The sequence below is a fragment of the Halichoerus grypus genome, chromosome 13, assembly GCF_964656455.1.
Source record: "Halichoerus grypus chromosome 13, mHalGry1.hap1.1, whole genome shotgun sequence".
In the NCBI taxonomy this organism is placed as follows: domain Eukaryota; kingdom Metazoa; phylum Chordata; class Mammalia; order Carnivora; family Phocidae; genus Halichoerus; species Halichoerus grypus.
Window position 1 is genome coordinate 94510489 of NC_135724.1, and position 21762 is coordinate 94532250.

Here is a 21762-nt window from a genome sequence, read left to right on the forward strand (position 1 = left end):
CCAGCTGTTGGGTGCTGTAGGCAGTCAGCCAGACAGAGCTGCCGTGACCTCCAGCCCGGCATTTGCAGGGCGGCTGGGGGTGGGCCGCCTCCCCAGCACATCGTCGTTCAGATGCCTTGGTCACCTGCGGGCCCGGTAGGCACGGCGCGTGCTCCAGTCCGCGTTCTGGTGACGTTCACAGCTGTGTTTGCTGAGCCCCTTCGCCCCTGCACCCGTGTGAAGTGGCCACGCTCTCAGCCTGCAGCCCGGTGTTTTCCAGGCTTTCGCCGATGCCCCGGGTTACTGCCTGAGCTTCCTCTGGTGTGTGTGATGTTTACTTCTGTACTTGGTTTAGCACGCGCTCCGGTGGGGTACGCAGGAACACACATGTTTTAGGGTGCCCTGATTCTGCTCTCGCATATGGTAAGTGGTTTGGACAGGCCTAGAATTGTGCGTTGAATACTGTCCCTCGGGCGTTGGAAGTTCTGGGCCACCCTTTTCTAGTGGCCCTTACTGCTGCAGAGAAGCCTACCGCCATTGCATGTCTCATCCTCGTGCATGTAACTCATAGTCACTGCACAGATTGGCATTGTGCTCGCGCCGTGCTGGGAATAGCAGCGAACAAGGTTCCTTCTGTCGTGGAAAATCATGGAACTGAGAGCCCGAGAGGAGGTCACTGTGCCGGTGGACATCGTTGGGGAGGCCCTCCAAGCCAGAGGCCCAAGGAGAGTGGAACTGGGGAGTGGTAGGACAGAGGGCAGGGAACGTGGCCTGAGCCCTGGGTGGGGAGAGATAGGAGGGTTTCCGGGGGGGGAGGTTGCTATTCTGTTTGGTCCAGGCAGTGCTCCTGGAGCTTTAGAGCAGGGGTCTGGGAGGAAGCGTGCAGTGCAGCTGACCCACCCGCAGGCACGGCATGGCCACTCCCTGAGAGAGCAGGTGTGTGGGGAGGAGGCAGGGATCCTGATCTGGACTCAACTCGAGTGAATTGTTTGTGAGACGTCCCAGTGCGGGTGTGGAGTGGGCGGTTAATGTGCAAGTTCAGCTCAGAGCTGAATGTAGGAATTCTGGAATCATCAAGCACAAAGAGGATTTAAAGCCATTAAACTCGCTAGGAAGGTCCCTGGGGTGCATGGGGAGGACCGTCTGCAGGTCCAGGGGAGGCCAAGCTGCTCACCTGGGCTTGGACAGGGCGGGGCGGCGGGGGGGGCGCGCAGTGAAGTGCAGGCCCAGGGGCTGTGTCATGGCCGCCGCTTACAGCCGCTCCGCTGGTCATACTCCATCGTCCAGACGTCTTGTATGGGTAAAATAGATTGGTTCCACAGCACTCAGTAAAGGCATTTTCATCCTCAGTACAGAGCCACGTTGTCTTCCCCGAACTGCTGCTTACACAGAAGGGGTTGCTCACCAGCCCCCTCATCTCCAAGAACCCTTTTGACCCCAGGATTCTCTTCCGGGAGTTAAGTTTATATGAGATTAAGACCACATAAGATATCAGTAAATTGGCTCTGATTTTTGCAGGAAGCCAGTTGAATAGAAGGGCTTTGGAAGGAAGTCAGGTGTGTTGATCTGCCCCCGTGTTACGTGGTTCTGTCCATCTCTAAGCAGCTGCAGTCTGGGAAAGAGGTGCTCCCGAATGTGCCTTACGCTCTGAAGTAGCTGGATTCTTTTCATAACAGCTACGTCTGCCTTTAGGAAACGTAGGTGCCGTTGAGACGTCTTTCTTGGATTCATCTGGAGTAGGATTGGTGGTGCTCATGATGCTAATAATGGCATTCAACGTCCTGTGAAACCCACTCGCCTCTCAGACATTCAGCCTAAAATGTGGAGGACAGCAAGGCTACTGAGGTGTGTTATGTTGCGGACGTCCAGTGGTAGAGAAAGCGGTAGGAGCCCTCTGGGACGCTGCACCCCATCATGACAACGTGACGGTGAGCTTAAGGGAGCTCGGTCTTGGAGCACCAGACACCTGTATGTCCTGTCTGCGGTCTGGTCCGGGGAGTCTCAAAACTTGGTGTTCATGAGAATCTCTGAGTTGGGGCGGGGGGGTGTATACAGAAAAAGTGTGCACTCTGTCGGCCGTTTTAAAGGGTCTGTGACGTCGAGCTCACGGCTTCAGAGATAAAAGGGGGAGTCCGTGTGCCCGCGTACCTTAGCACGAGGTGTCAGGAAAGGCTCCCGGGCCTTGCTGTTGGCTGGTGTCGCTGGCCTCACTCATTAAGTGCTGGGCAGGTGCCTGCCATCTGCGGGGGGCTGTGGGGGCTGCCCGCCGCTGCTCTTAGGACGTGGAGCCCCGGGCAAGCAGGGCCCCCTCGAGTCGGCCTGGGATGGGGGAGGTGCCGGCGGTCAGACTTCGGGAGCTGGGGGGCGCGTCACGCGGAGGACACTGCAGGATGTGCCGGCGTCAGAAGTGCGGGAGGGAGGCGCTCCTCTCGGGAGTGGGACCCAGAGGTGGTGCGACGGGCAAGGCCTGGGTGTCGGGCTGCCGCCGTTCACCGCCACCGTCAGGCCCCGGGCCCCAGAGTTGGGGACCCTCTCCCTGAAGGCTTTTCGCCCCTGGCAGTCCTCAAAGTGAGGCTCCAGCTGAAAGGGGACTTGTTAAACCTGCCGTGGCGCCTGCATCCCGCAGTGGGAGGCCTGCCAGCCAGCGAGCCACCCCACACCTCACTAGACAGCGATGTTGGGTGGCTGTCAGCATTATTTTTGGATAAATGGAGATTATCAAATTCCTGTGCATGTTTGCAAAGTGTGGTGAAGACTCTGCTGGAAGGCTCACCACGTGTATGTCGAGAGGGTGGAGCGGACCGCCTGCACACGTCTGTTGGGGACACCCGCTCAGCGCCTCTGCCCCAGCTCGACCCCCTGCTGCGGTCCCGGGGCAGCCCAGGCCGAGGGCGCGTTCAGGTTCGGGTGGGCTCCCATTTTCCCACCTGAAGACAGAGCCGCCTCTTTTTGTGAGCTCCGCTGTGCCTGAGAGTTTCTGCTTTATCTTAGCCAGTGTCTTCACGTGTCCTGAGGGTGGATTCCCGAGTTAATCTGCCAGCGTGCCAGGAGCACTGTTTCTAACACTGTTTCGATTTAACATGATGGACAGTTCAGGAAAGTCCTGTGGACTGATGGTTAATCTGCAGACAAGTACTTCAAAGGGATGGTACTCAGTTCTGAAAACCATTTATTGACTTCTGTTGCACGAAGGATGCGTTACACTACGATTGCCCGACCTACGCTGTTGGTCCAAACTTGTGAACTGTTTCTATTTTTATGAGTTCACGTGGCTCACTGGTCATGGCTATGATTTAAAATGTACTTTGGCTTGTTTTCAGGCAGGAGGCTGACTGTCCAGGACAGGAGCGGGTGTTTGTCCTTCCACTGAGATGTGACACTCTGGACAAGACAGTAAATGTGTCCTGTCCCCTCTCCTGGAGACCCTGGGCTGCACACGGGTGTTCTCCGAGGCAGGTCAGGGTTATGCTCTGTTCCCGCTGATGCCACATTGTCTCCTTCTCCGTGGGGTGGTTTTGCCTGGGGGCTGAGAAGAGGGACCCCGGTAGCCTGACCGCCTGAAGGCGAGTGGGTGGGAACTGTATTTCCATTCTCGCAAGGACGGCGTTGGATTTGACAGGCTTAGGTTTGTGTGCGATCGCCTGGCTTGGTTAGGAAAAGCTTCCATTGGAACCGCCGCATCTGTCCGTCCGTCTGATGAACACTGCGTGCTCCGTGCTGGGTTACAGAGTGAACGTGCCTTTCCTGCCATCCCTGCTTGCCCCTGCCTCCAGCTGGCGGTCTTGGATGGGCCCCGCCTTCCTGCAGAGATGTGATTGAGAACGCTGGGCAGGGATCACGCCACCAGGATCTGGGGCCAGTGTCTATGAAAGCTCAGGGTGTTGTTGTGAATGTGTAACCGCGGTCAGTGCGTGACATCAAGAGAGGACAAGCTGGGAGCTCACACTCTCGGTGAACAAAGAGTGAGCCCTTAGCAGCTGTGGGTGGGCCTGCAGCCAGTCATCTGTGCTTCGTTCCAGCCTCGGGAAGGGCTGGGGCCTAGCTGTGCAAGTTGCCGTCCCGCTGCGTTTCCCCGCATAGCACACGTCACTGGGACCAGGGTCACGGTGAAGCGCCCGCTCTTCATATATGTTCTTGTTAAAAGTGAATTAATTGAAAATCAAAATAAAAAAAATTTTTTTTAAGTTTTTTTTAATTTGAGAGGGAGAGAGAGTCTAAGAGAGCACAAGCAGGGGAAACAGCAGGCAGGGGAGAAGCAGGCTTCCCGACGAGCAGGGAGCCCGATGCAGGGCTCCATCCCAGGACCCTGGGATCATGACCTGAGCCGAAGGCAGACGCTTCACCCGCTGAGCCACCCAGGCGCCCTCAAAATAAAGCTCTTTAACTGGAAAGATCTTTTCACCGTTCTCCCAACGAAAAGGAAATTAAATCTCAATGCAGTCGGAACCATTTGCATATCCACAACAGGATTAGAAATAAAATTCTTAATTGGATGATTGAATCTTATACGATTTAGCTGGTTTTAAGTATTTTTCCAAAAAAATAAGAAGAATGAATGAGCGTATAGGACTTTTAATTACTGGAACGGTGGGCCGCTGCCCTGCGGGCACTTGCATGTGTGCCGGACTGTGTAGGAGGCTGTCGTGAGTCGCTGTCCGTGACAGCAGAGCTGCGTCCGTGGGGATGTGGTAGGTACGCGGCTGTGCATCCGGGGGGGGTGGCGGTTACAGCAAACGGCTTTGTAGACGCGTGCCACGCGAGGGAAGGACGCCAGCGCTCATCGAGAGCGGACTTCTCATAGGCGTGTTTGCTGCCCCCTCGCGGTCCGTTGTCCCCGGGTGTGTGTCCCCACATTGCCCGCTTCCTGCAGATCACCTGTCCCATGGGCAGCCTTCCTCAAATCAGAAACCTCTAGAAACGGTGTGGTCACCGATGGAGTGACGCTGCACGTGTCTTTCCGCAGCGACCGTGGCCGCCGTGTACTACAGCTACTACATGCTGCCTGACGGCACCTACTGCCTGGCGCCCCCCCCGCCGGGGGTCGACGTGGCCGCCTACTACAGCACCCTGCCTGCTGGGGGGGCCACCGCCGCCCCGCCACCCCCCGGGACCACGCCCCCGCCCCCCCCAACCACAGCAGAGACCAGTAGCGGGGTGACCGCCACCCTCACCACAAGGTACGCCTACTTCTGCCCATCGGCAGGCACTTCTTTGCTCTCGGGCAGGGGTCTTCGGTCTGGCTCTCGAGCAGGGTCTCTGTCGCCTGAGGGTTTAAGTGTCCAAATACCCAAGTTACGGAGCTGATGGCGCAAATCGTCATGACGTGAACACTTAGAAAATTGATTCCCAGTCAGCACCCCACATCACTCCCAATTCCTGCATGCTCAGCACCCCACTCCCTCATAACCCCCGCATCCTCAGCGCCCCACGCCCCCATAACCCACGCATCCTCGGCGCCCCACTCCCCATAACCCACGCATCCTCGGCGCCCCACTCCCCATAATCCCCGCATCCTCGGCGCCCCATTCCCCCATAATCCCCTCATCCTTGGCGCCCCACTCCCCCATAAGCCCCGCATCCTCGGCGCCCCTCTCCCCCATAACCCCCGCATCCTCAGTGCCCCACTCCCCCATAACCCACGCATCCTCAGCGCCCCACTCCCCATAATCCCCGCATCCTCAGTGCCCACTACCCCCATATCCCCCGCATCCTCAGCGCCCCACTCCCCCATAACCCCTGCATCCTCAGCGCCCCACTACCCCGTAACCCCCGCATCCTCAGCGCCCCACTCCCCCATAACCCCCGCATCCTCAGCGCCCCACGCCCCCATAACCCACGCATCCTCAGCGCCCCACTCCCTCATAACCCCTGCATCCTCAGTGCCCCACTCCCCATAATCCCCGCATCCTCAGCGCCCACTACCCCCATAACCCCCGCATCCTCAGCGCCCTACTCCCCCATAACCCACGCATCCTCAGCGCCCCACTCCCCATAATCCCCGCATCCTCAGCGCCCACTACCCCCATATTCCCCGCATCCTCAGCGCCCCACTCCCCCGTAACCCCCGCATCCTCAGCGCCCCACTCCCCATAATCCCCGCATCCTCAGCGCCCACTACCCCCATATTCCCCGCATCCTCAGCGCCCCACTCCCCCGTAACCCCCGCATCCTCAGCGCCCCACTACCCCGTAACCCCCGCATCCTCAGCGCCCCACTCCCCCGTAACCCCCGCATCCTCAGCGCCCCACTCCCCCGTAACCCCCGCATCCTCAGCACCCCACTCCCCCATAAACCCTGCATCCTCAGCGCCCCATAACTCCATCCTCAGCGCCCCACTACCCCATAACCCCCGCATCCTCAGCACCCCGCTCCCCCATAAACCCTGCATCCTCAGCGCCCCATAACTCCTGCATCCTCAGCGCCCCACTACCCCGCATAACCCCTGCATCCTCAGCGCCCCACTACCCCCCATAACCCCTGAATCCTCAGCACCCCACAGTCCCCATAACCCCTGCATCCTTAGCACCCACACCACCCTGACCCCCCACATCTGGGCTTTCTGATGTTCTGACATCTCAGTTGGGCAGTTCTTCGTAAAGTCAAGGGGAAGTGAAGCTGCAGTTATTTCCAAGAAATGCAGGATTTATAAAGTCGATGGAAGTGACTCCCAGAAGCTGTAGGCAAATGGGGGCCGGCTGCCAGACCAGCTGAGCGTTGAACAAAAGTGACAGTGGGGCAGGGACTGGGCCCCAACACCTGTCTTACACCAACATCTGGGGTCTGCAGAGTGGGCGAGTGCGCTGTGGGCGCTTTGTCAGGAGCGCTGGGTGCCTGCAGTTGAAATTTGACAGAACACTTGGGTGTTTCTGCAAAATGACCTTCTTTCTGACCGTGCTGAGAAAGGGGGCACAAAATGAGGATGTTGAAGTGCATGTCCTCTGTTTTAATGTGAAAAAGAATCAACGCATGACTTATTCTTGGTTGCTTCTAAGAATTGGCTTATCACTGGAGGGAAACGTTAGGGGAAAAAATAAACCTGTTTTAATGGTTTAAAGTCTTATTTTCCATAAAACCCCATTTTTACCATTGGCAATGATATTTTGGTCCATTTTCAAGGAGCTGACTTTGATTAATTGTTTGTGGTTGAAGGTGTGCTCAGATAGAGTCTCCGTGTGTGTGCGTGTGTGTCACTGCGTGTGGGTGTGGCCCAGGACGCTCAGAGCCCCCCGCAGCGCGCTGCGCTTGTCCACCAGCTGGTGGTTTCGGGCGCCCCTGCACTGGGAGTGTGACGGAGCTCTCCTCTGCAGTGCACTTGCTCCCGTGGCGGCCATCATCCCCCCGCCCCCCGACATTCAGCCCGTGATCGACAAGCTGGCAGAATACGTGGCTCGCAACGGCCTCAAGTTTGAGACCAGCGTCCGTGCCAAGAACGACCAGAGGTGAGGAATGGAACGCGGGGGATGGATACGGGTGTGTGGCATTTCACTTAGCTTGGTTTTAGTCTAGCTACGTGATTCCTTTCATTAATGTTTTTAATCCTCGTGTGTTTACATAAATACGTCTTATAATCACCTTGCTGAATTACTTACAGTTGTGTGGTGGATTTTTTGTTTGTTTTGTTTTTAAGAATGTTGAAGTTTACCTAAAACAGGGCTGGAGTTCCTGCTTTTCAAGAATCTGCCATCTAGGGGGTGGGGACGAGGATGAAGGAGGGCACCTGTCCTGGGGAGCACCGGGGGGTGCATGGAGGTGTTCAGTCAGTACCCCGTGCACCTGAAACGAATATCAGACTGTTTGTTAACCAAATAAAGTGAAAATAAAAACTGGAAAGATACATATGCCAGCTAGAAAAATACAAGTTTAAAAAAAAGATATGTGTTTATAAAGAAACACAAAACAAAGAACCAGGGAAAAGAGTCTGCCATTTAATCAAATAATGTTCCACGCCTCGGGTGTGAGCCAGCCAGCATGAGGTTGCGCTTACATGTGATTCTGTGACCGCACACGGCTGTTGGGGTAACTGGCTCAAGTTAGTCGGTTGGGCCTCCTTGTGCCTCGGTCTCCCTTGTCCAAGAAGTGGGTAGGATCCAGCCATCCTACCGTGCACGGCTGTTGGGGTAACTGGCTCAAGTTAGTCGGTTGGGCCTCCTTGTGCCTCGGTCTCCCTTGTCCAAGAAGTGGGTAGGATCCAGCCATCCTACCGTGCACGGCTGTTGGGGTAACTGGCTCGAGTTAGTCGTTGGAGAGCATGTGGGACAGCGTCTGCTCGCAGCGAGCCGTCTGGAGGAGCCCCGTGTGTCCGCGTAGCTGACTCGTCCTCGTCTCTGCTCCTAGGTTCGAGTTCCTGCAGCCCTGGCACCAGTATAATGCCTACTACGAGTTCAAGAAGCAGTTCTTCCTCCAGAAGGAAGGGGGCGACAGTGCACAGGTACCTGTCTGCGGGGCCGGGGAGGCCGGGAGCCTCTGTGTTGGCTGGTGCACAGGTGCAGGAATACTTGGTACTTATTCTCAGGACGCAGCAAAGGGCTCCTGGCTGTACTCCGTCTGCGAGGGTCATGCACCTTTCAGAGTTGAAACCTGTGTTTGGGATCCTTTGAAAACTTTGACCCCTATGCATAGTTCATTGATGATCAGCGTGTTCTAACGGAGAATCCTGTCTCTTGAAGCCTTTGATGTTTTGGTTGGCTATTATCTTTAACAGCTTTTGGTGGAGGCCCTGTTCCCTGTTTCTTTTGCACTAACATATCTGTCCGTATGTAGAATGTGAGCGTGGTGCTCATGGCCAGTGCTGGCCCGGCGCTGCCCGTGGTGGGGCCTTTATCCTGGGGGCGGCCGGCTGCCGTGCAGCGTCCCGCCGTGGGACTCGCACGCCTGCTGGATGCCGCTCCTCCTGTCCTTGTAACGCTTCTCCTGCAGTGCTCCCCTGGTTACGTGGGTGCCTGTTGGGTTCAAACCTATTTTGGTAAATGATGTAGGCCTTGCTTCTTATCAGTGGCGTTCTTCAGACTTGTATCTGTAATTGCTCAGACTGATAAAAATGACTCATGTGCAGCCGACGGGCATGATCTGATACTCTGGAAGGGTTCTCAGGCATCTGTGTCCGAAGAAAGGGCAGTGTGCGTCGGCCCCCAAGACGGCGTTACAGCTTTTAGAGGCATTCTGTCCTTCCAGAGGGAGAACCTCCTTGCGCTCCCCCTCTGCTGTGTTGTGTCAGGAGGTGGCAAGTCAGTCTGTCTGTCTGTGACAAACCCTGGGTGGCTCTGACGGCGCCGTTGACCGTCATGTTCAATCTCTAGGCTGTGTCAGCACCAGAAGAGGCTCCTGCAGAATCTGCTCCCGAAAAGCCGAGTGACGGTGGGGAGGAGGGTGTGTGTGAAGACTCGGCCGACGCAGCGAGAGGCGGCCCCACGGGGAAGAAGGAGGCGTCATCCAGTAAGACTGTGGCAGACGGGAAGCTGGTCAAAGGTAGGCCGCTGCCAGTCCCGCCCTCGCAGACGTCAGGTCAGGTCGGGGGTGGGGGGGTTCGTCACCTCCGGGAGGTTGCTGTCCTAAAGCTCCCCTACCTCGCGGTCTTTCCTCATTTGGAGTGTGGGGCCATTGGGATAGGAGCTCGTCTGAGGTACAGCTTTGTCTCGTGGTCTGTTCTAGCAAGTTTAACGGAAATGTTCAGCACGTGTCCTGGGTGTTTGGTTCCTCCTTGGACTCTGGCAGCCACGCTCGCGTACGGACTCTGGCACCAGTGAGATTAGTTGTCTCTGTGTCCTGAGGCCCTCTCCCGGGCACTCCTCCACTCCCTGCACCTTGTCACCATTTATGTTCTTAGAACGACTTTCTTCTGTTCAGACAGGCCTACACAGAAAGCGTCGATATACTAAAAAGGGTGGGGTGGGGGGCTGGCACAGGTCAGTGTGGGTGAGACGTAGGAAGCTGCAGTGAGTCCCACGTGGCAGGGACGAGAGAGACTTGGTGGAGTACCAGGCACCCCACACAGGGCCGCAGTCCCAGGCAGAGGCCGCATGGCCGGAGCTGCATGCAGGTGCACACAGGAGGCGTGGTCAGAGTGGTGGCTGGGTGCTGGGGGGCGCGGCCCCACAACCAGCTCGTGGGGCGCTGGGACTTTGGTCGTCGCAGGTGCCAGATCAGAGGAGTGACTGCATCCAGGTGGTGACTGTGAGGACACCCAGCAGAGAGTCGCCTGGAGCTGTTGGTGGGGCTGATGCCGGACACAGAGCTGCAGAGAGTTGGGGGAGGGCGAGCTGCTGGGGCAGAGGTGCTTTGCATCGAGCTGCCTTGTTGGATAGGGTGGTGATCTGGAGTAACCAGCCCGGCGCAGATGGGTGACTGACCGGGGAAACTCAGTCGAGCCTCTCATTCCAGGAGTTACCTAAGCACACCTGCTGAATCTCTCACCCTTCCCAGCCACCTGCAGACTCTCATCGAAATGACAAAGGAACATAATAAGTGGAGAATAAAATCAGTTGTTGCTGCAGAAGCAGGGGGAGGTATTTACTATCCGTGTTTCAGAAGGACAGGCCAGCCCGCCTGGAATTTAGTTCATAGAGGAGAGAGGGACACTTTGGGGCTCGGTGGCAGTGACCCCCAGGCCATGGCAGCCTCTGCCAACCAGAGAGGGGGCGGGTGGGAGGCCAGAGCAGCCGGGGGCAGCAGGAGGCCTGCCCCTCAGCCAGGGCTGCCCCCACACCGCCGCGATCGTCGGGCAGTGGGGCAGCTGGGACCACACGGCCCGCTCCCCTCCCGCTGCGCTCAGAGCCGTCTCACAGAGCCCGGCCCGCGCCTGTGACTGTCCGGTGTGGAGCCGCGGAGCGCGTGGGTGCCAGGGTGGCATCGCGACTGAGTGTGGGACGTGGGGCCGCTGGTGGCCGCGCATCCGCAGGGGTCGCCTAGGAACAGCCTCCAGACGGTGAAACACACTGAAAGCCTGAAAATCACCCCGGGTGCGAAGATGGGCTGCAGATTGTTCTCAGATCTCCAGGGGAGGAGGTGGAGGTGCAGGAAAGCATCCAGAGAGAAGAACGGGCAGGTTGTGCCCCGGGCGGAGGAAAGGCAGATTGGCACGTCAGACCCGTATCTGCAGCAATAAATGCCAGATAATTAGGGTGTGTCTGGAATTCTGAAGGAGAAGTATTCCGGATGCTCCCGGGCACAAAGACACTTCCAGACGCGTCAACACTCCAAAATAATGAGTCAAAGAAATCTTTTTCTTTTTTTTTAAGATAACATTTTTAAGTAATTTTTACACCCAACATGCGGCTTAAACTCACAACCCTGAGATCAAGAGTCACTCGCTCCGCTGACTGAGCCGGCCAGGCACCCCCAATGGGAATATTTCTTGTCAAAAAATTGTCAAATGCAGCAAAATTGTCAAACAAAAATTTACATAGCTTTTGTATGCTCAGTGTTGGTAAAGAAAACCTGTGACAAGCATTCGGCTCAAGAACCTAGAACGTTGGAGCGCCTGGGTGGCCTAATCAGCTAAGCGTCTGCCTCCGGCTCAGGTCATGATCCCAGGGTCCTGGGATCGAGCCCCACGTCGGGCTCCCTGCTCCGCGGGGAGCCTGCTTCTCCCGCTCTCTACTGTTCTCCCTGCTTGTGTTCCCTCTCTCGCTGTGACAAATAAATATTAAAAAAGAAGAAGAAGATGGGGCGCCTGGGTGGCTCAGTTGGTTAAGCGACTGCCTTCGGCTCAGGTCATGATCCTGGAGTCCCGGGATCGAGTCCCGCATCGGGCTCCCTGCTCAGCAGGAAGTCTGCTTCTCCCTCTGACCCTCCCCCCTCTCAGGCTCTCTCTCTATCTCATTCTCTCTCTCAAATAAATAAATAAAATCTTAAAAAAAAAAAAAAAAGAAGAAGAAGAAGAAGAACCTAGAAAGCATAAAACGCATCTGAGGAACGCAGGAGAGGGGGAACAGTACGTGTCAGAGCCGGACCCAGCGAGGATGTAGGAAAAGGCCAGTGAAGCATATTGTTGTGCAGGCGGATAGGATACACAGCATACAGTGGGTGAAGAAAATCAGATTTTCGGAGTGCGCAGGAATAATACATATAACCCTAAATTTGAATGAATTTGAAAATAAAAAATTGGGAAAGTATAAGTTGCCACTGTCGTGTCGAGAAGAGGTAGTGTGATGGACGTATAGGTCTGGAAGAACTTAGGGGACATGCACGGGTTCGGCCAAGTCCCAGAGCACAGGCCGCTGGAAGGACTGCGTTGGGTCAGGTTTGCTCCCACAGGAAAGAAGAGCCTGCGCCACCCAAGGCCCGTGGGAGTGCGGGGCGGCCCGGGGCCCGGCGGCAGGTCCCCGGCAGGCGCCGGCGTGTCGTGCAGTGTGGACGGCGAAGCTTCTTCAGTGCGAAAGTAACTCACGTCGGCAAGCCCGGCCCCCCGTTACGGAGAACAAATGAATATGACTTCAGCCTCACGTCTGACAACAGTAGTTCCAGACAGATTATGTATTTACATGAAAAAAAAAAATCATAAAGCAGCGCCTGCTTGGCGCAGTCACCAACTCGATTTCAGCTCCAGTCGTGATCTCGGGGTCCTGGGATCCGGCCCTGCGTCGGGCTCCGCGCTGAGGTCACAGCCTGCTTGTCCCACTGCCTCAGCTCCTGCACACACACTCTCTCTCTTTAAAATAAAATCTTTTTTTTTAAAAGAACCATGAAGATGGAAGAAAATAAAGGTAATTTCTTTTTTATAATCTAAGAGTTGGAATAGACTTTCTAAAAATTGAAGCCCTAAATCCTAAGGAAAGATTAGGAGGTCTGACGGGGGCAGGACCTGGACGAAGTTCAGTGACAGACGGCTCACACGGCAGGAGGAGAAGCGGAGCTGTGCGCGCTGTGGGAAGAGCTCAGCGCCCGCTGAGAAGAGACAGTGCGGCAGAGGGGAGTGGACTGAGGACACGGGCAGATCACTCACAAAAGAAGAAAAGTAGCTGGTCAGTAAATAAATTTTTAAAGTGTATCTTCGTTAACAAAATGCTGTTTTTTGCCTCCCAAATCAGTCAAGTTAAACACAGCGCTCAGCGAGGGAGAGGCTCCGGGCCGCGGGGACGCGAGCTGTCTTCACAGGCGTGCAAGGGCGCGGCCCCTAGAAGACCGGCCTCCGCGCCGACAGCTGCGGCCCAGCCCGGCCACCCGGCCGGGTGCTCAGGGTGCTCACTGCAGGCGCGTAGGCTCTTAGAAGTAAACCCTCGGCGGTGGTCGTGGGAAACTGTGAAATAAACTGGAGCGTCCAGAACAAGAGAGAATACTCCGGTTTTTAAAAATGATCTCTGCTGACCCGGAAACATGGCACGGCGCTGTGGGAGCAGGTTCTAATGCTCCGGCGTGGCCCCGTTCACGTGTGTGCGGGCGGCTCCTCCTCATGTCTGCGCTTCGGCGGGTCTTCCGTTTTGTCCGCCGGCGGCTTCAGAGTTTTCCCTAGAGCACGTGGTTACTTCTGAAGGCCGACAGTAACGAGCCTGTTCCCTTATCCGTGGAGTCGCGTCTGCTGCGGAAAATGGAGGCCTGGGCACTGTGGGCGCCTCCACACGCACTGACTGCTGCTCGGGCCTGGCTCCCAGCCGCGTTGGCCCCACGCCCTGCAGCCCAGGGTGAGCAGGCTGTGGACACAGGACACGAAACCCGCAGAGGTGGGGAGGGTGGAGGAGAGAGGCCAGGCCGGCGTCCGTGCGCTGAGGCTGGAGGAGGCGGAAGCGGGGGAAGGGAGGCAGAGGCCGGGGAAGGGAGGCTGGCAGCGGCAGGCCGCGCAGACGGAGGCCCGGCAGACGGAGGCGGGGCTGGAGCCAGGGCGCATCCTAGCTGCAGGGGATCCGGGGTAGGTTCCCTCACACGAAGGCAGGTTTCCCGTCCTCCGCGCTCTGGCTCCGCTCGCTGGGGAAGTGACTACCTCGGTTCCCCGTGTGTGAGCGGGGAGGCCAGCAGCACCCCTGACGAGGCTGCGCACTAGCGAGGTGAGGCCCGCGGGCTGTCACGGTGCTCCCTTCCGTTACTAAATTAGCTTTAGCGTCTGTGTCCAGTAACCGTGCTCTTTGGCCTCGTTTCACACGCGTAAATGCCAAGTGTCCTTACAAATGTTGTGTTAGCACAGAAAGTGTTCCGGAAGCTTTCATTTTAAAATATGACATTTGTGGAAGGCTGGTTTTTCTGTTTGGAGGAAGAGATGGTTTGAGAACCATTAAAGTTATCTTGAGATAGAATACTGTAGCCCCAAGTCTGTGAGCAATTTTGATTAACATTTAAGTGATTTTTTTGCCTTTTAAGTTCAGTTGAGCCTGTGTTTGTTAGAGATCATATTACTATAGGCAGTAAAGGGTTAATATTAAACTTGTTTTTCTCAGAAAATTTCGGGGTGTACAGACGCAGCGTGCTGTGATGAGCACACCACCCCGCTACCCCCGCTGCCCGCCCCACAGTCCCCGACATCGTAGCATTTCAGCCGTAGATGATGTAGCGTGCCTGCAGACGATGGACTGTGTAACACACGCACAGGACAGTGGTTACCGTGGACTCTCCTAACAGACCGTGCTTGGGACCCCTGTGTGGCCTCTGGGCGGGGTCTGTCGTACACGGGGGCGCAGGCGGTGCGACGCTGACTTTCCGCTTGACTTACCAACTGTGCTTTTCCCAGCACTGAGCACCTGGGTGTGCTCTGGCTCGAGGTGATTGTAGACAAAAGGTCGTTATGTTTCAGAGATCTGGGGTAGTTACGTACTTCCAGCTTGCGTGGCCATGGAGCCGCAAAATGCTGATCGTGGGACCCGGAGGGGCCAGCTGGGCCACCCCTCCCCGTGTGCGGTCACCGACAGACATGCCCCTTCTGCTGGAACCTGCCGGTTTTCTTACGGAAAATGTCGAGCACATCCAAAAGCAGCATACCTACCCAGAACGCACTTCCTGCGTTCTCAGAGTTCGCTGGTGTGCACTGCACTTTAAAATTTCCCTTTGCTGTGGTTTACTTGGATGTCTTTCATTAAATGATAATTCATGGTTTTTAAAAGGGAAGTACCTTAATACAGTCGATTAGGTGTCCTTAAGAACCACCTTTACCCTAGTGTCCGAGAGAGCAGCGGACTCTCGAGTGCGTGCTGAGTGGATGGGGGGGTACGGGGAAGAAGATTATTTCCTTTTGGGCCTTTGTATTTCTCTTAAGTTAAAATTCCCAAATATTCTTGGGGAGAACACGGAACCACCTAAGATTTTGTGACAGCAGTGGTCTGACATGATGCCTCGCATGAAGTAGGTGCCTGTTACGATGTTTGCTGAGTGAGGGACTGGGCCCAGTAACCTTCGCTTTGTAAGAAGAGGCTACTTTATAGGGTTGGGATTTTTTAGAAATATCTTTTTATAGAGGAGTCGCATCATATGCCTGTTTGACCTATGCAAATTCAGCCATATGCTGAGCCCAGAAAAAGAAAGAAAACCCCAAGGAGAATTGACCCTTTTCAAACGCAGCAACCCTGACTCACTCTTAGCGCCTGCGTCCCTGGCGAGGCGTGCATGGGGTCCCCCCGTGAGCCAGCCCAGCCTCCCTGCGTGCAGCGTGCGTTTCAACAGCCCCCTCTGACCACACAGGCGCAGGCCGCTACCCCTAGAATCTCCCTCTGCGTAAGATGTGGCTCCACTCGGGACGCTGCCCCGCCAGCCGATGCTCATGTGGATGGTGGGGCCCGTGAGGGTTTCTGCTCTGTGCTTCCAGGTACCTAAAAATGTATCACCATTTTCACTTTTTTCAATAGCTTCATTTGCTCCAATAAGCTTTGCAATCAAGGCCAAAGAAAATGATCTACTTCCCCTGGAAAAAAATCGTGTTAAGCTAGATGATGACAGTGATGATGATGAAGAAGGCAAAGAAGGCCAAGAAAGTTCTAGTAGTGCTACAAACACTAACCCGGCAGTTACCCCACCCTGTGTAGTTGTTGAGGAGAAGCGGCCTCAACTTACCCAGGAGGAGCTAGAAGCGAAGCAAGGTTTGTCATTATGTTTTCAACTTCTTGAGAGAAAAAGTACGTAAACACAAGGTTGACCTACTAAGCCCGCAGTGCAGACTGCCCACTGGGACCTCCAGTCTTTGGACACCAGAACCAAGGGGCTTCAGTGGGGGTGTCAAGCATGCGGGCACTGCTCTTCACTAAGCATCAGACGCAGGACCCCTGGCAGCTTGTTTGTTTCTAGAGTCTGCCCACAGTGCTTTCATGGGGGGCGGGGGGCCTTTGCGCTCTGACCACCGCCTTGGGGCGAATGCTCAGCCTGTGTTCCCGGCTCGGGTCCTGTGCCAAACAAGGAGATGCCCTTCTGTGAGGCGGTCTGCCCGCCGAGCCTTCAGACCCTTCAAGGTGACGCAGGCCCAGGCTGGGTCCCGGCCAGGCTGCCGGCTGCCCCCAACACCACCAGCACCCCCCCAGTCTCCCACCCCTCCTCCAGAACACACTGTGTTCTGCACTAAAGTAGTTGCATTAGCAGCTTCTGTGTGTTCTCCCCGGGTTTGTATGCTGCTTTTCTGTATATGCATGCACGGATGAAGCAACATTTGTAGAAGGATGGCTTACTCAGACCTGGCCTCGTGCATAGTTGCTCTCAGCAGGCTCGGCTCCGCACGTGAGTCTGAATCCACACCGACTGCCGTAACTGAGCAATGTGTCGGATCCTTTGGAGTAAACCTTGTAATGCAGCATCCCTTAGCTGGGGATGAGTGCCATTCTCAGGTTTCCATGATTCCAGCTCTCCCCGCTGTGGAATCCCATCAACCTTCTGACTTTGATTCTGAAGGTGAAATACTAGAAATACTAATAATACGCATTTTGAACTAATTCTCTCAAAATTCAATTTGCCGGATTTGTTTATCCTGAAATTTGGGTCACATTAATCTTTTAGAACAACTGCATTGTATTTCGTGGCCCTTTTTCTGCCTGTGAAAATTAAGATAGCAAGGTATTTATAAAATACCACATGTTCTAAACATTGCTGTCTTCTGTTTATTCCTTAAGCAAAGCAAAAGCTGGAGGACCGACTCGCAGCTGCTGCCAGAGAGAAGCTGGCCCAGGCGTCTAAGGAATCGAAGGAGAAACAGCTTCAAGCAGAACGTAAAAGGAAAGCAGCTTTATTTTTGCAAACCTTAAAAAATCCTCTGCCAGAAGCAGAAGTCGGAAAAGTTGAGGAAAATCCTTTCAGCGTGGAGGTAAGTTAAAGTCCACATCAGCGTTCCGTGTAGAAGCGTGTGAGTGTGGGTCTCCTGCCCCAAGGGGGCCCGGGAGAGTGTGGTCAAAACCATCAAAGCACCCGAGGCAGGTGCCGGGTGCGGTCTCAGAGACTCGGACCTCTAACACCGGGCCGGGAACCTCTGCTCCCGAGAGCGCATGAGGCCACTGGGGGCTTTCCCGGGAGGGACGTGCATCCACCTGGGGACACACTCGGCCAGAGCACTGACCGCTCGGGTCCACGTCAACACCAGTACTTGAATTCCGTGACCAGCCCTCCGCACGTTTCCTCCCCTGCCCCGGGCTCGGGACAGGGCTTCTCCACTGTCCCCAGCCTGTCTTGTAGTGGCCTTCCCCAGTGATGGAGAAGGTGCCCTGTGCTCTTGATCATGTGGACGTCTCTGAGAGTCTAGGGCTGTGACTCGAAACGGGTTTTGGCTGCACGTATTTGCTGGGTGTCTTTCTTTCCCGAGGAAAACCTCACCCTGAGTTCCGGGCTCCCGCCTCCTGCTGCCGGCCAAGCCCACCGTCTCCCATCAGGAGCCAGGCTGGGGCTCGGTCAGGGAGAAGCAGAGGCCGACATGCCTCCCCTGGGATGGTTGCGGCTCGGAGTGGGCTGTGTGCGTGGCCTGCATTGTTCTGAGGCCGTGTGCACGCGGAGTGGATGGTGTAGCTCGTGGACATCTGCATACGGAGCTGTTTTAGCTGGTGACATTACATGGTCACATCTGTATTTCCTGACAGCGTCGTGTTTGAGTGGAAACTTGGTCACGGCCGGAATTATTCATCGTTGATTCGCAGTTTCCCCCAGTCTGCTGTGTTGCCTCCTCACAGCTACCAGAATCCTCTCCTTGTAAATACAAGATAGGCTTCAACTTGGGCTTTTTTCCTGTTTATCCACGGGTGGCGTCTCCTACCTTTCTTGTTTTCAAGCACGTGTTCTGAATCTGTCATACGTACGTTAGAAATGAGTGTTGGTGCTTCTTGTTTAAATCACTGAGTCAATCTTCTTGCATATCTAGTGGAGAGATTGTAATTTCTAAGCTATTTCAAGAAAAACATAACGGTAGTAGCAGATGGTAATAATGTCTTTAATTGCTTTGAAACAAAAATACTTTAATTACATCGGCAATTGTCATAAATGAGATTCACCTGGAAAGTATTTTAGCCTAAAGCAGCTTCTGGAGACAGGTTAGCCTGCCTTCGCGGGCCGTGCTGTGCACACTCCACTCACAGGTGCTGGCATGCCCGTCCCCCCGCCCCCCCACCCGGGTGTGGAGCTCCGGCATGTATGGGGGCTCGGGAGCTGCTGGGGTGTGGCCCCCAGGCCTGTGTGAGCCGCCTGTGCAGGGCAGCGTAGGGACGCCCCTCAGAAGGCCTGGCTCAAAACCTGGTAGGATCTTGTGACGGCTCATCTGCTTTGACTTTGATTAACAGCGGTGCGTGCGCATGACACAGACCGTTCACGTGCAGGGGAGAGGCGCGGATGAGGAGGAAGCAGGCCTCCCTACTCGTGTGTTCCTGTTTCACAATTCCTATGGAGTTTTTATTTATTTCAGTTTTTATTGTGTGAAATAAACATATATACAACTTGTCACCTTAATCCTTTCTGAGCACACTGTTCAGCAGCACTGAGTACACTCGCATCGCGTGCCGCCGTCACCACCCTCCACCCCCAGGGCCTTGTCATCTTCCTGAGTGAGACTCTGCCCCATGAACCACTGGCTGGGGGGCCCCTGGCGCCCACGCCGTCTGTGGCCGTCGGCCTGGCTGCTCTCGGGGCCTCGTGGAGGTGGAGTATTGGTTCTTCCGGGACCAGCCTGTGTCACCTGTCACAATGTCGTTTTTTAAGCTGAATCATACCCCATGGTATGTGAATACTGCATTTTATTTCTTGTGTATTCTCAAGGGAAAACAACCTATTTCCACGTGTAGATTGAAATATCACGATCCTAGGCCCACGCCCGGTGCGTTACTGTGGCATGTCGGGCTTTTCGCCTCCGGAAGAGCTCTTTCCTGTGCCCGTCACGCTCGTGCTTGGGGAGTATTGATTGGACGAGGGACTGCTACCAGCCCTGAGGTTGACCCAGTCTATGGCGGACGTGCAGGCCTCCCCCGCGTCTTAGCGCTGTAACCCTGCTCCTGGGTCTCGTGCACTCACTTCAGTGTGTGGAGCCATGGGGTGAATCCCTGACTGTAGAAACGCTTTTTAAATTTCAGGCTGCTAAGTGAGCCCCTAACACGATTGTGGCCGTTTTTGTCTCTCTCTGGGGGTATGAAAATACCCCTGCCGGCGCCGGCTGCCACCAGCCCCTGACTCGTCAGTCTGACAGGTGGAAAGATGACATCTCTTTGCTTAGCTTATGGGTTTTAAGTGTCCTGATACAGAGTGACTTTTTATGGGCTGCATGGCGTCCTGGTCCCCCCTCATGTCTTCCTGGCTGCTGACCTCTTTTGTGATGGCTCTTTGTGACCAGTTTCGCCGATGGTTTTCCTCTTTGTCCACCATGGCCTGCCCGACTTGGAATTACTTCGGTTTGACGAGCATAGAGCTGGACACGGTGCAAGTCACCAAATCCCTCACCTTTCCACTCACTGCAAAGGCCACCTGCAGTACACAGCACGTTCCACGTGCACCTCGCCCCTTCTGTCCGCCCCACCGACCTGCGTGTCAGGAGAGGGGTCTTCTGTAATTGGGTACAACCTCACGTCACGTCGTGGGGTGTGTTTGTCGATGTGGACAGGTACGGACGGTACGTTGTTGAGCAGTCTGTAAGATACAGAAAAGCATGTCCGTAAGTAGTACTCAGAAATCCGCGTACATGTCTCATTTTGGGGTATGTTCTTGATTCAAAATGAAGAGAAAGCAGTGGTCTTAAAGTTGAGCTCGTTTGCGTTATCACGTGATCGTTTGCACGGTAACAGCACATTTCAGGACTCCCTGTAGAGAGCAGCAGTTCAGGTTAGTGACCCTGCCAAGTTTGTGGGCCCAGCAAGAGTTTGCGAGGAGATGAGAACAAAAATCAGCCTGTGTTTGTTGAGCCTCTGTTGTATTCAAAGCACCAAGACACTTTGGAAGATGAACGAGGAGCCTGTTTCTTACCCAGTGACCACACAGTTGCATGTGACCACCAGGACCGTCCTGCAGCACGCAGGGCAGCCGAGAAGATGAGCACGTGGATGATGCCTGGGCCTCCGGGAGGCAGGCTTCAGGAACCTTGGTCATGCTGGGACATGACCACATAGGGAGGGCCCTCCAGCGCGAAAGACCCCCACACGGTGGAGGTGGGCGCCGCCCCAGCGATGAGCACAGCCCCCGAGGGTCTGCAGGAGAAGGCACGGTTGGGGTGGTGGTGCCGCAGCTGCCTGCTGGAATCAGAGGGCACACTGACGAGGAGGGGCAGCTCCACGGGAACACCGTGCGGTGGCCACTGTGTCGGGTGGGAGGGCGTGAGGACATAGACAACCGGGTGAGCAGTGGCGCCCACGCAGTAGGACATGCAGAGAAAAGCTTGGGCGCTCAGCTCCAGAGGTGCCGTGCGGGACCTGGACCGACGGGCAGTAAGCAGAGATGCCAGCGTGCGGGTTGTTGTTGTTTTTTTTTTAAGATTTTATTTACTTATTTGACAGAGACACAGCGAGAGAGGGAACACAAGCAGGGGGAGTGGGAGAGGGAGAAGCAGGCTTCCTGCTGAGCAGGGAGCCCGATGCGGGGCTCGATCCCAGGACCCTGGGATCATGACCCGAGCCGAAGGCAGATGCTTAACACTGAGCCACCCAGTTGTCCCTGAACATGCAGTTTCACAGGATGTGTTTCAGACTCTGAAATGTCAAACTCATAGTAAAATCTTGAGATTTATGCATAATTATCCCATTTTTATAGTTGATGTAGTGTTATTTCACAAATGAGATTATGTTTTAAAGTACATGTTCATCTGCTTCTGAGCAATTCGTTTTCCCCCAGCAGGACGTAATAGTTGTTAATTTTGTGCTAATTTGTTGGCAGATACTTCCTTGTGATCAAAGGACTGACTAGTGTCATTTCCCAGTGTCCCTAAACTGGGAGCAGTAAGTTTTTAAATACTGTCATAATTTTCCCAAAGTTCCTCCTCGAATTCTCCCCAACGCCACTCAGACCAACCTGTGTCCTCTCCTCCCCTCATGGTGGTTTGTGCTTTGATCATTTTTGCTGGAATATTAGTATTCCAGCCCAGAAGGGCAGTTCTGCTAGTTTGGTGCTGGTCAGCGTGCACACCGTGGCCATGCCTCCCTCAGGCGTTTCCATCAGCCTCTTGTTGATCGCGGGCGCGGAGGGCTCTGCCGGGCGCTTTCAGAAACCAGAGTGGGGAGGTGGGGAGCCGCAGGCAAGGTCTGTCTTCCAGGTGACTTGTACGTGCCATTAAAGGTAGCGAGGCAGTGGAGACTCTGGTTAAGCCAGAAATAGCATTTATGGGCAAAGGTGTTTTCAGGGTATGCACTGTTCAATATGGTAGCCACTAGCCACCCATGGTCGTTTAAATTTAACTTAAGAAAGATTAAATCGGGGCGCCTGGGTGGCTCAGCC

General features: G+C 55.1%; 1 protein-coding gene across 6 annotated transcripts in view; it reads left to right on the forward strand.

The window, feature by feature from the left end:
- The window catches only part of SFSWAP (splicing factor SWAP), a 69471-nt gene that overhangs the window by 26382 nt on the left and 21327 nt on the right, over positions 1-21762 (forward strand). For all 6 annotated transcript variants that reach the window (XM_036108777.2, XM_036108780.2, XM_036108779.2 and 3 more), the window contains 6 exons: positions 4943-5156; positions 7287-7418; positions 8314-8407; positions 9276-9444; positions 15741-15971; positions 16989-17179. In XM_036108777.2, coding sequence (XP_035964670.2) covers positions 4943-5156; positions 7287-7418; positions 8314-8407; positions 9276-9444; positions 15741-15971; positions 16989-17179 — 1031 coding nt within the window. The remainder of the gene's footprint in view (positions 1-4942; positions 5157-7286; positions 7419-8313; positions 8408-9275; positions 9445-15740; positions 15972-16988; positions 17180-21762) is intronic.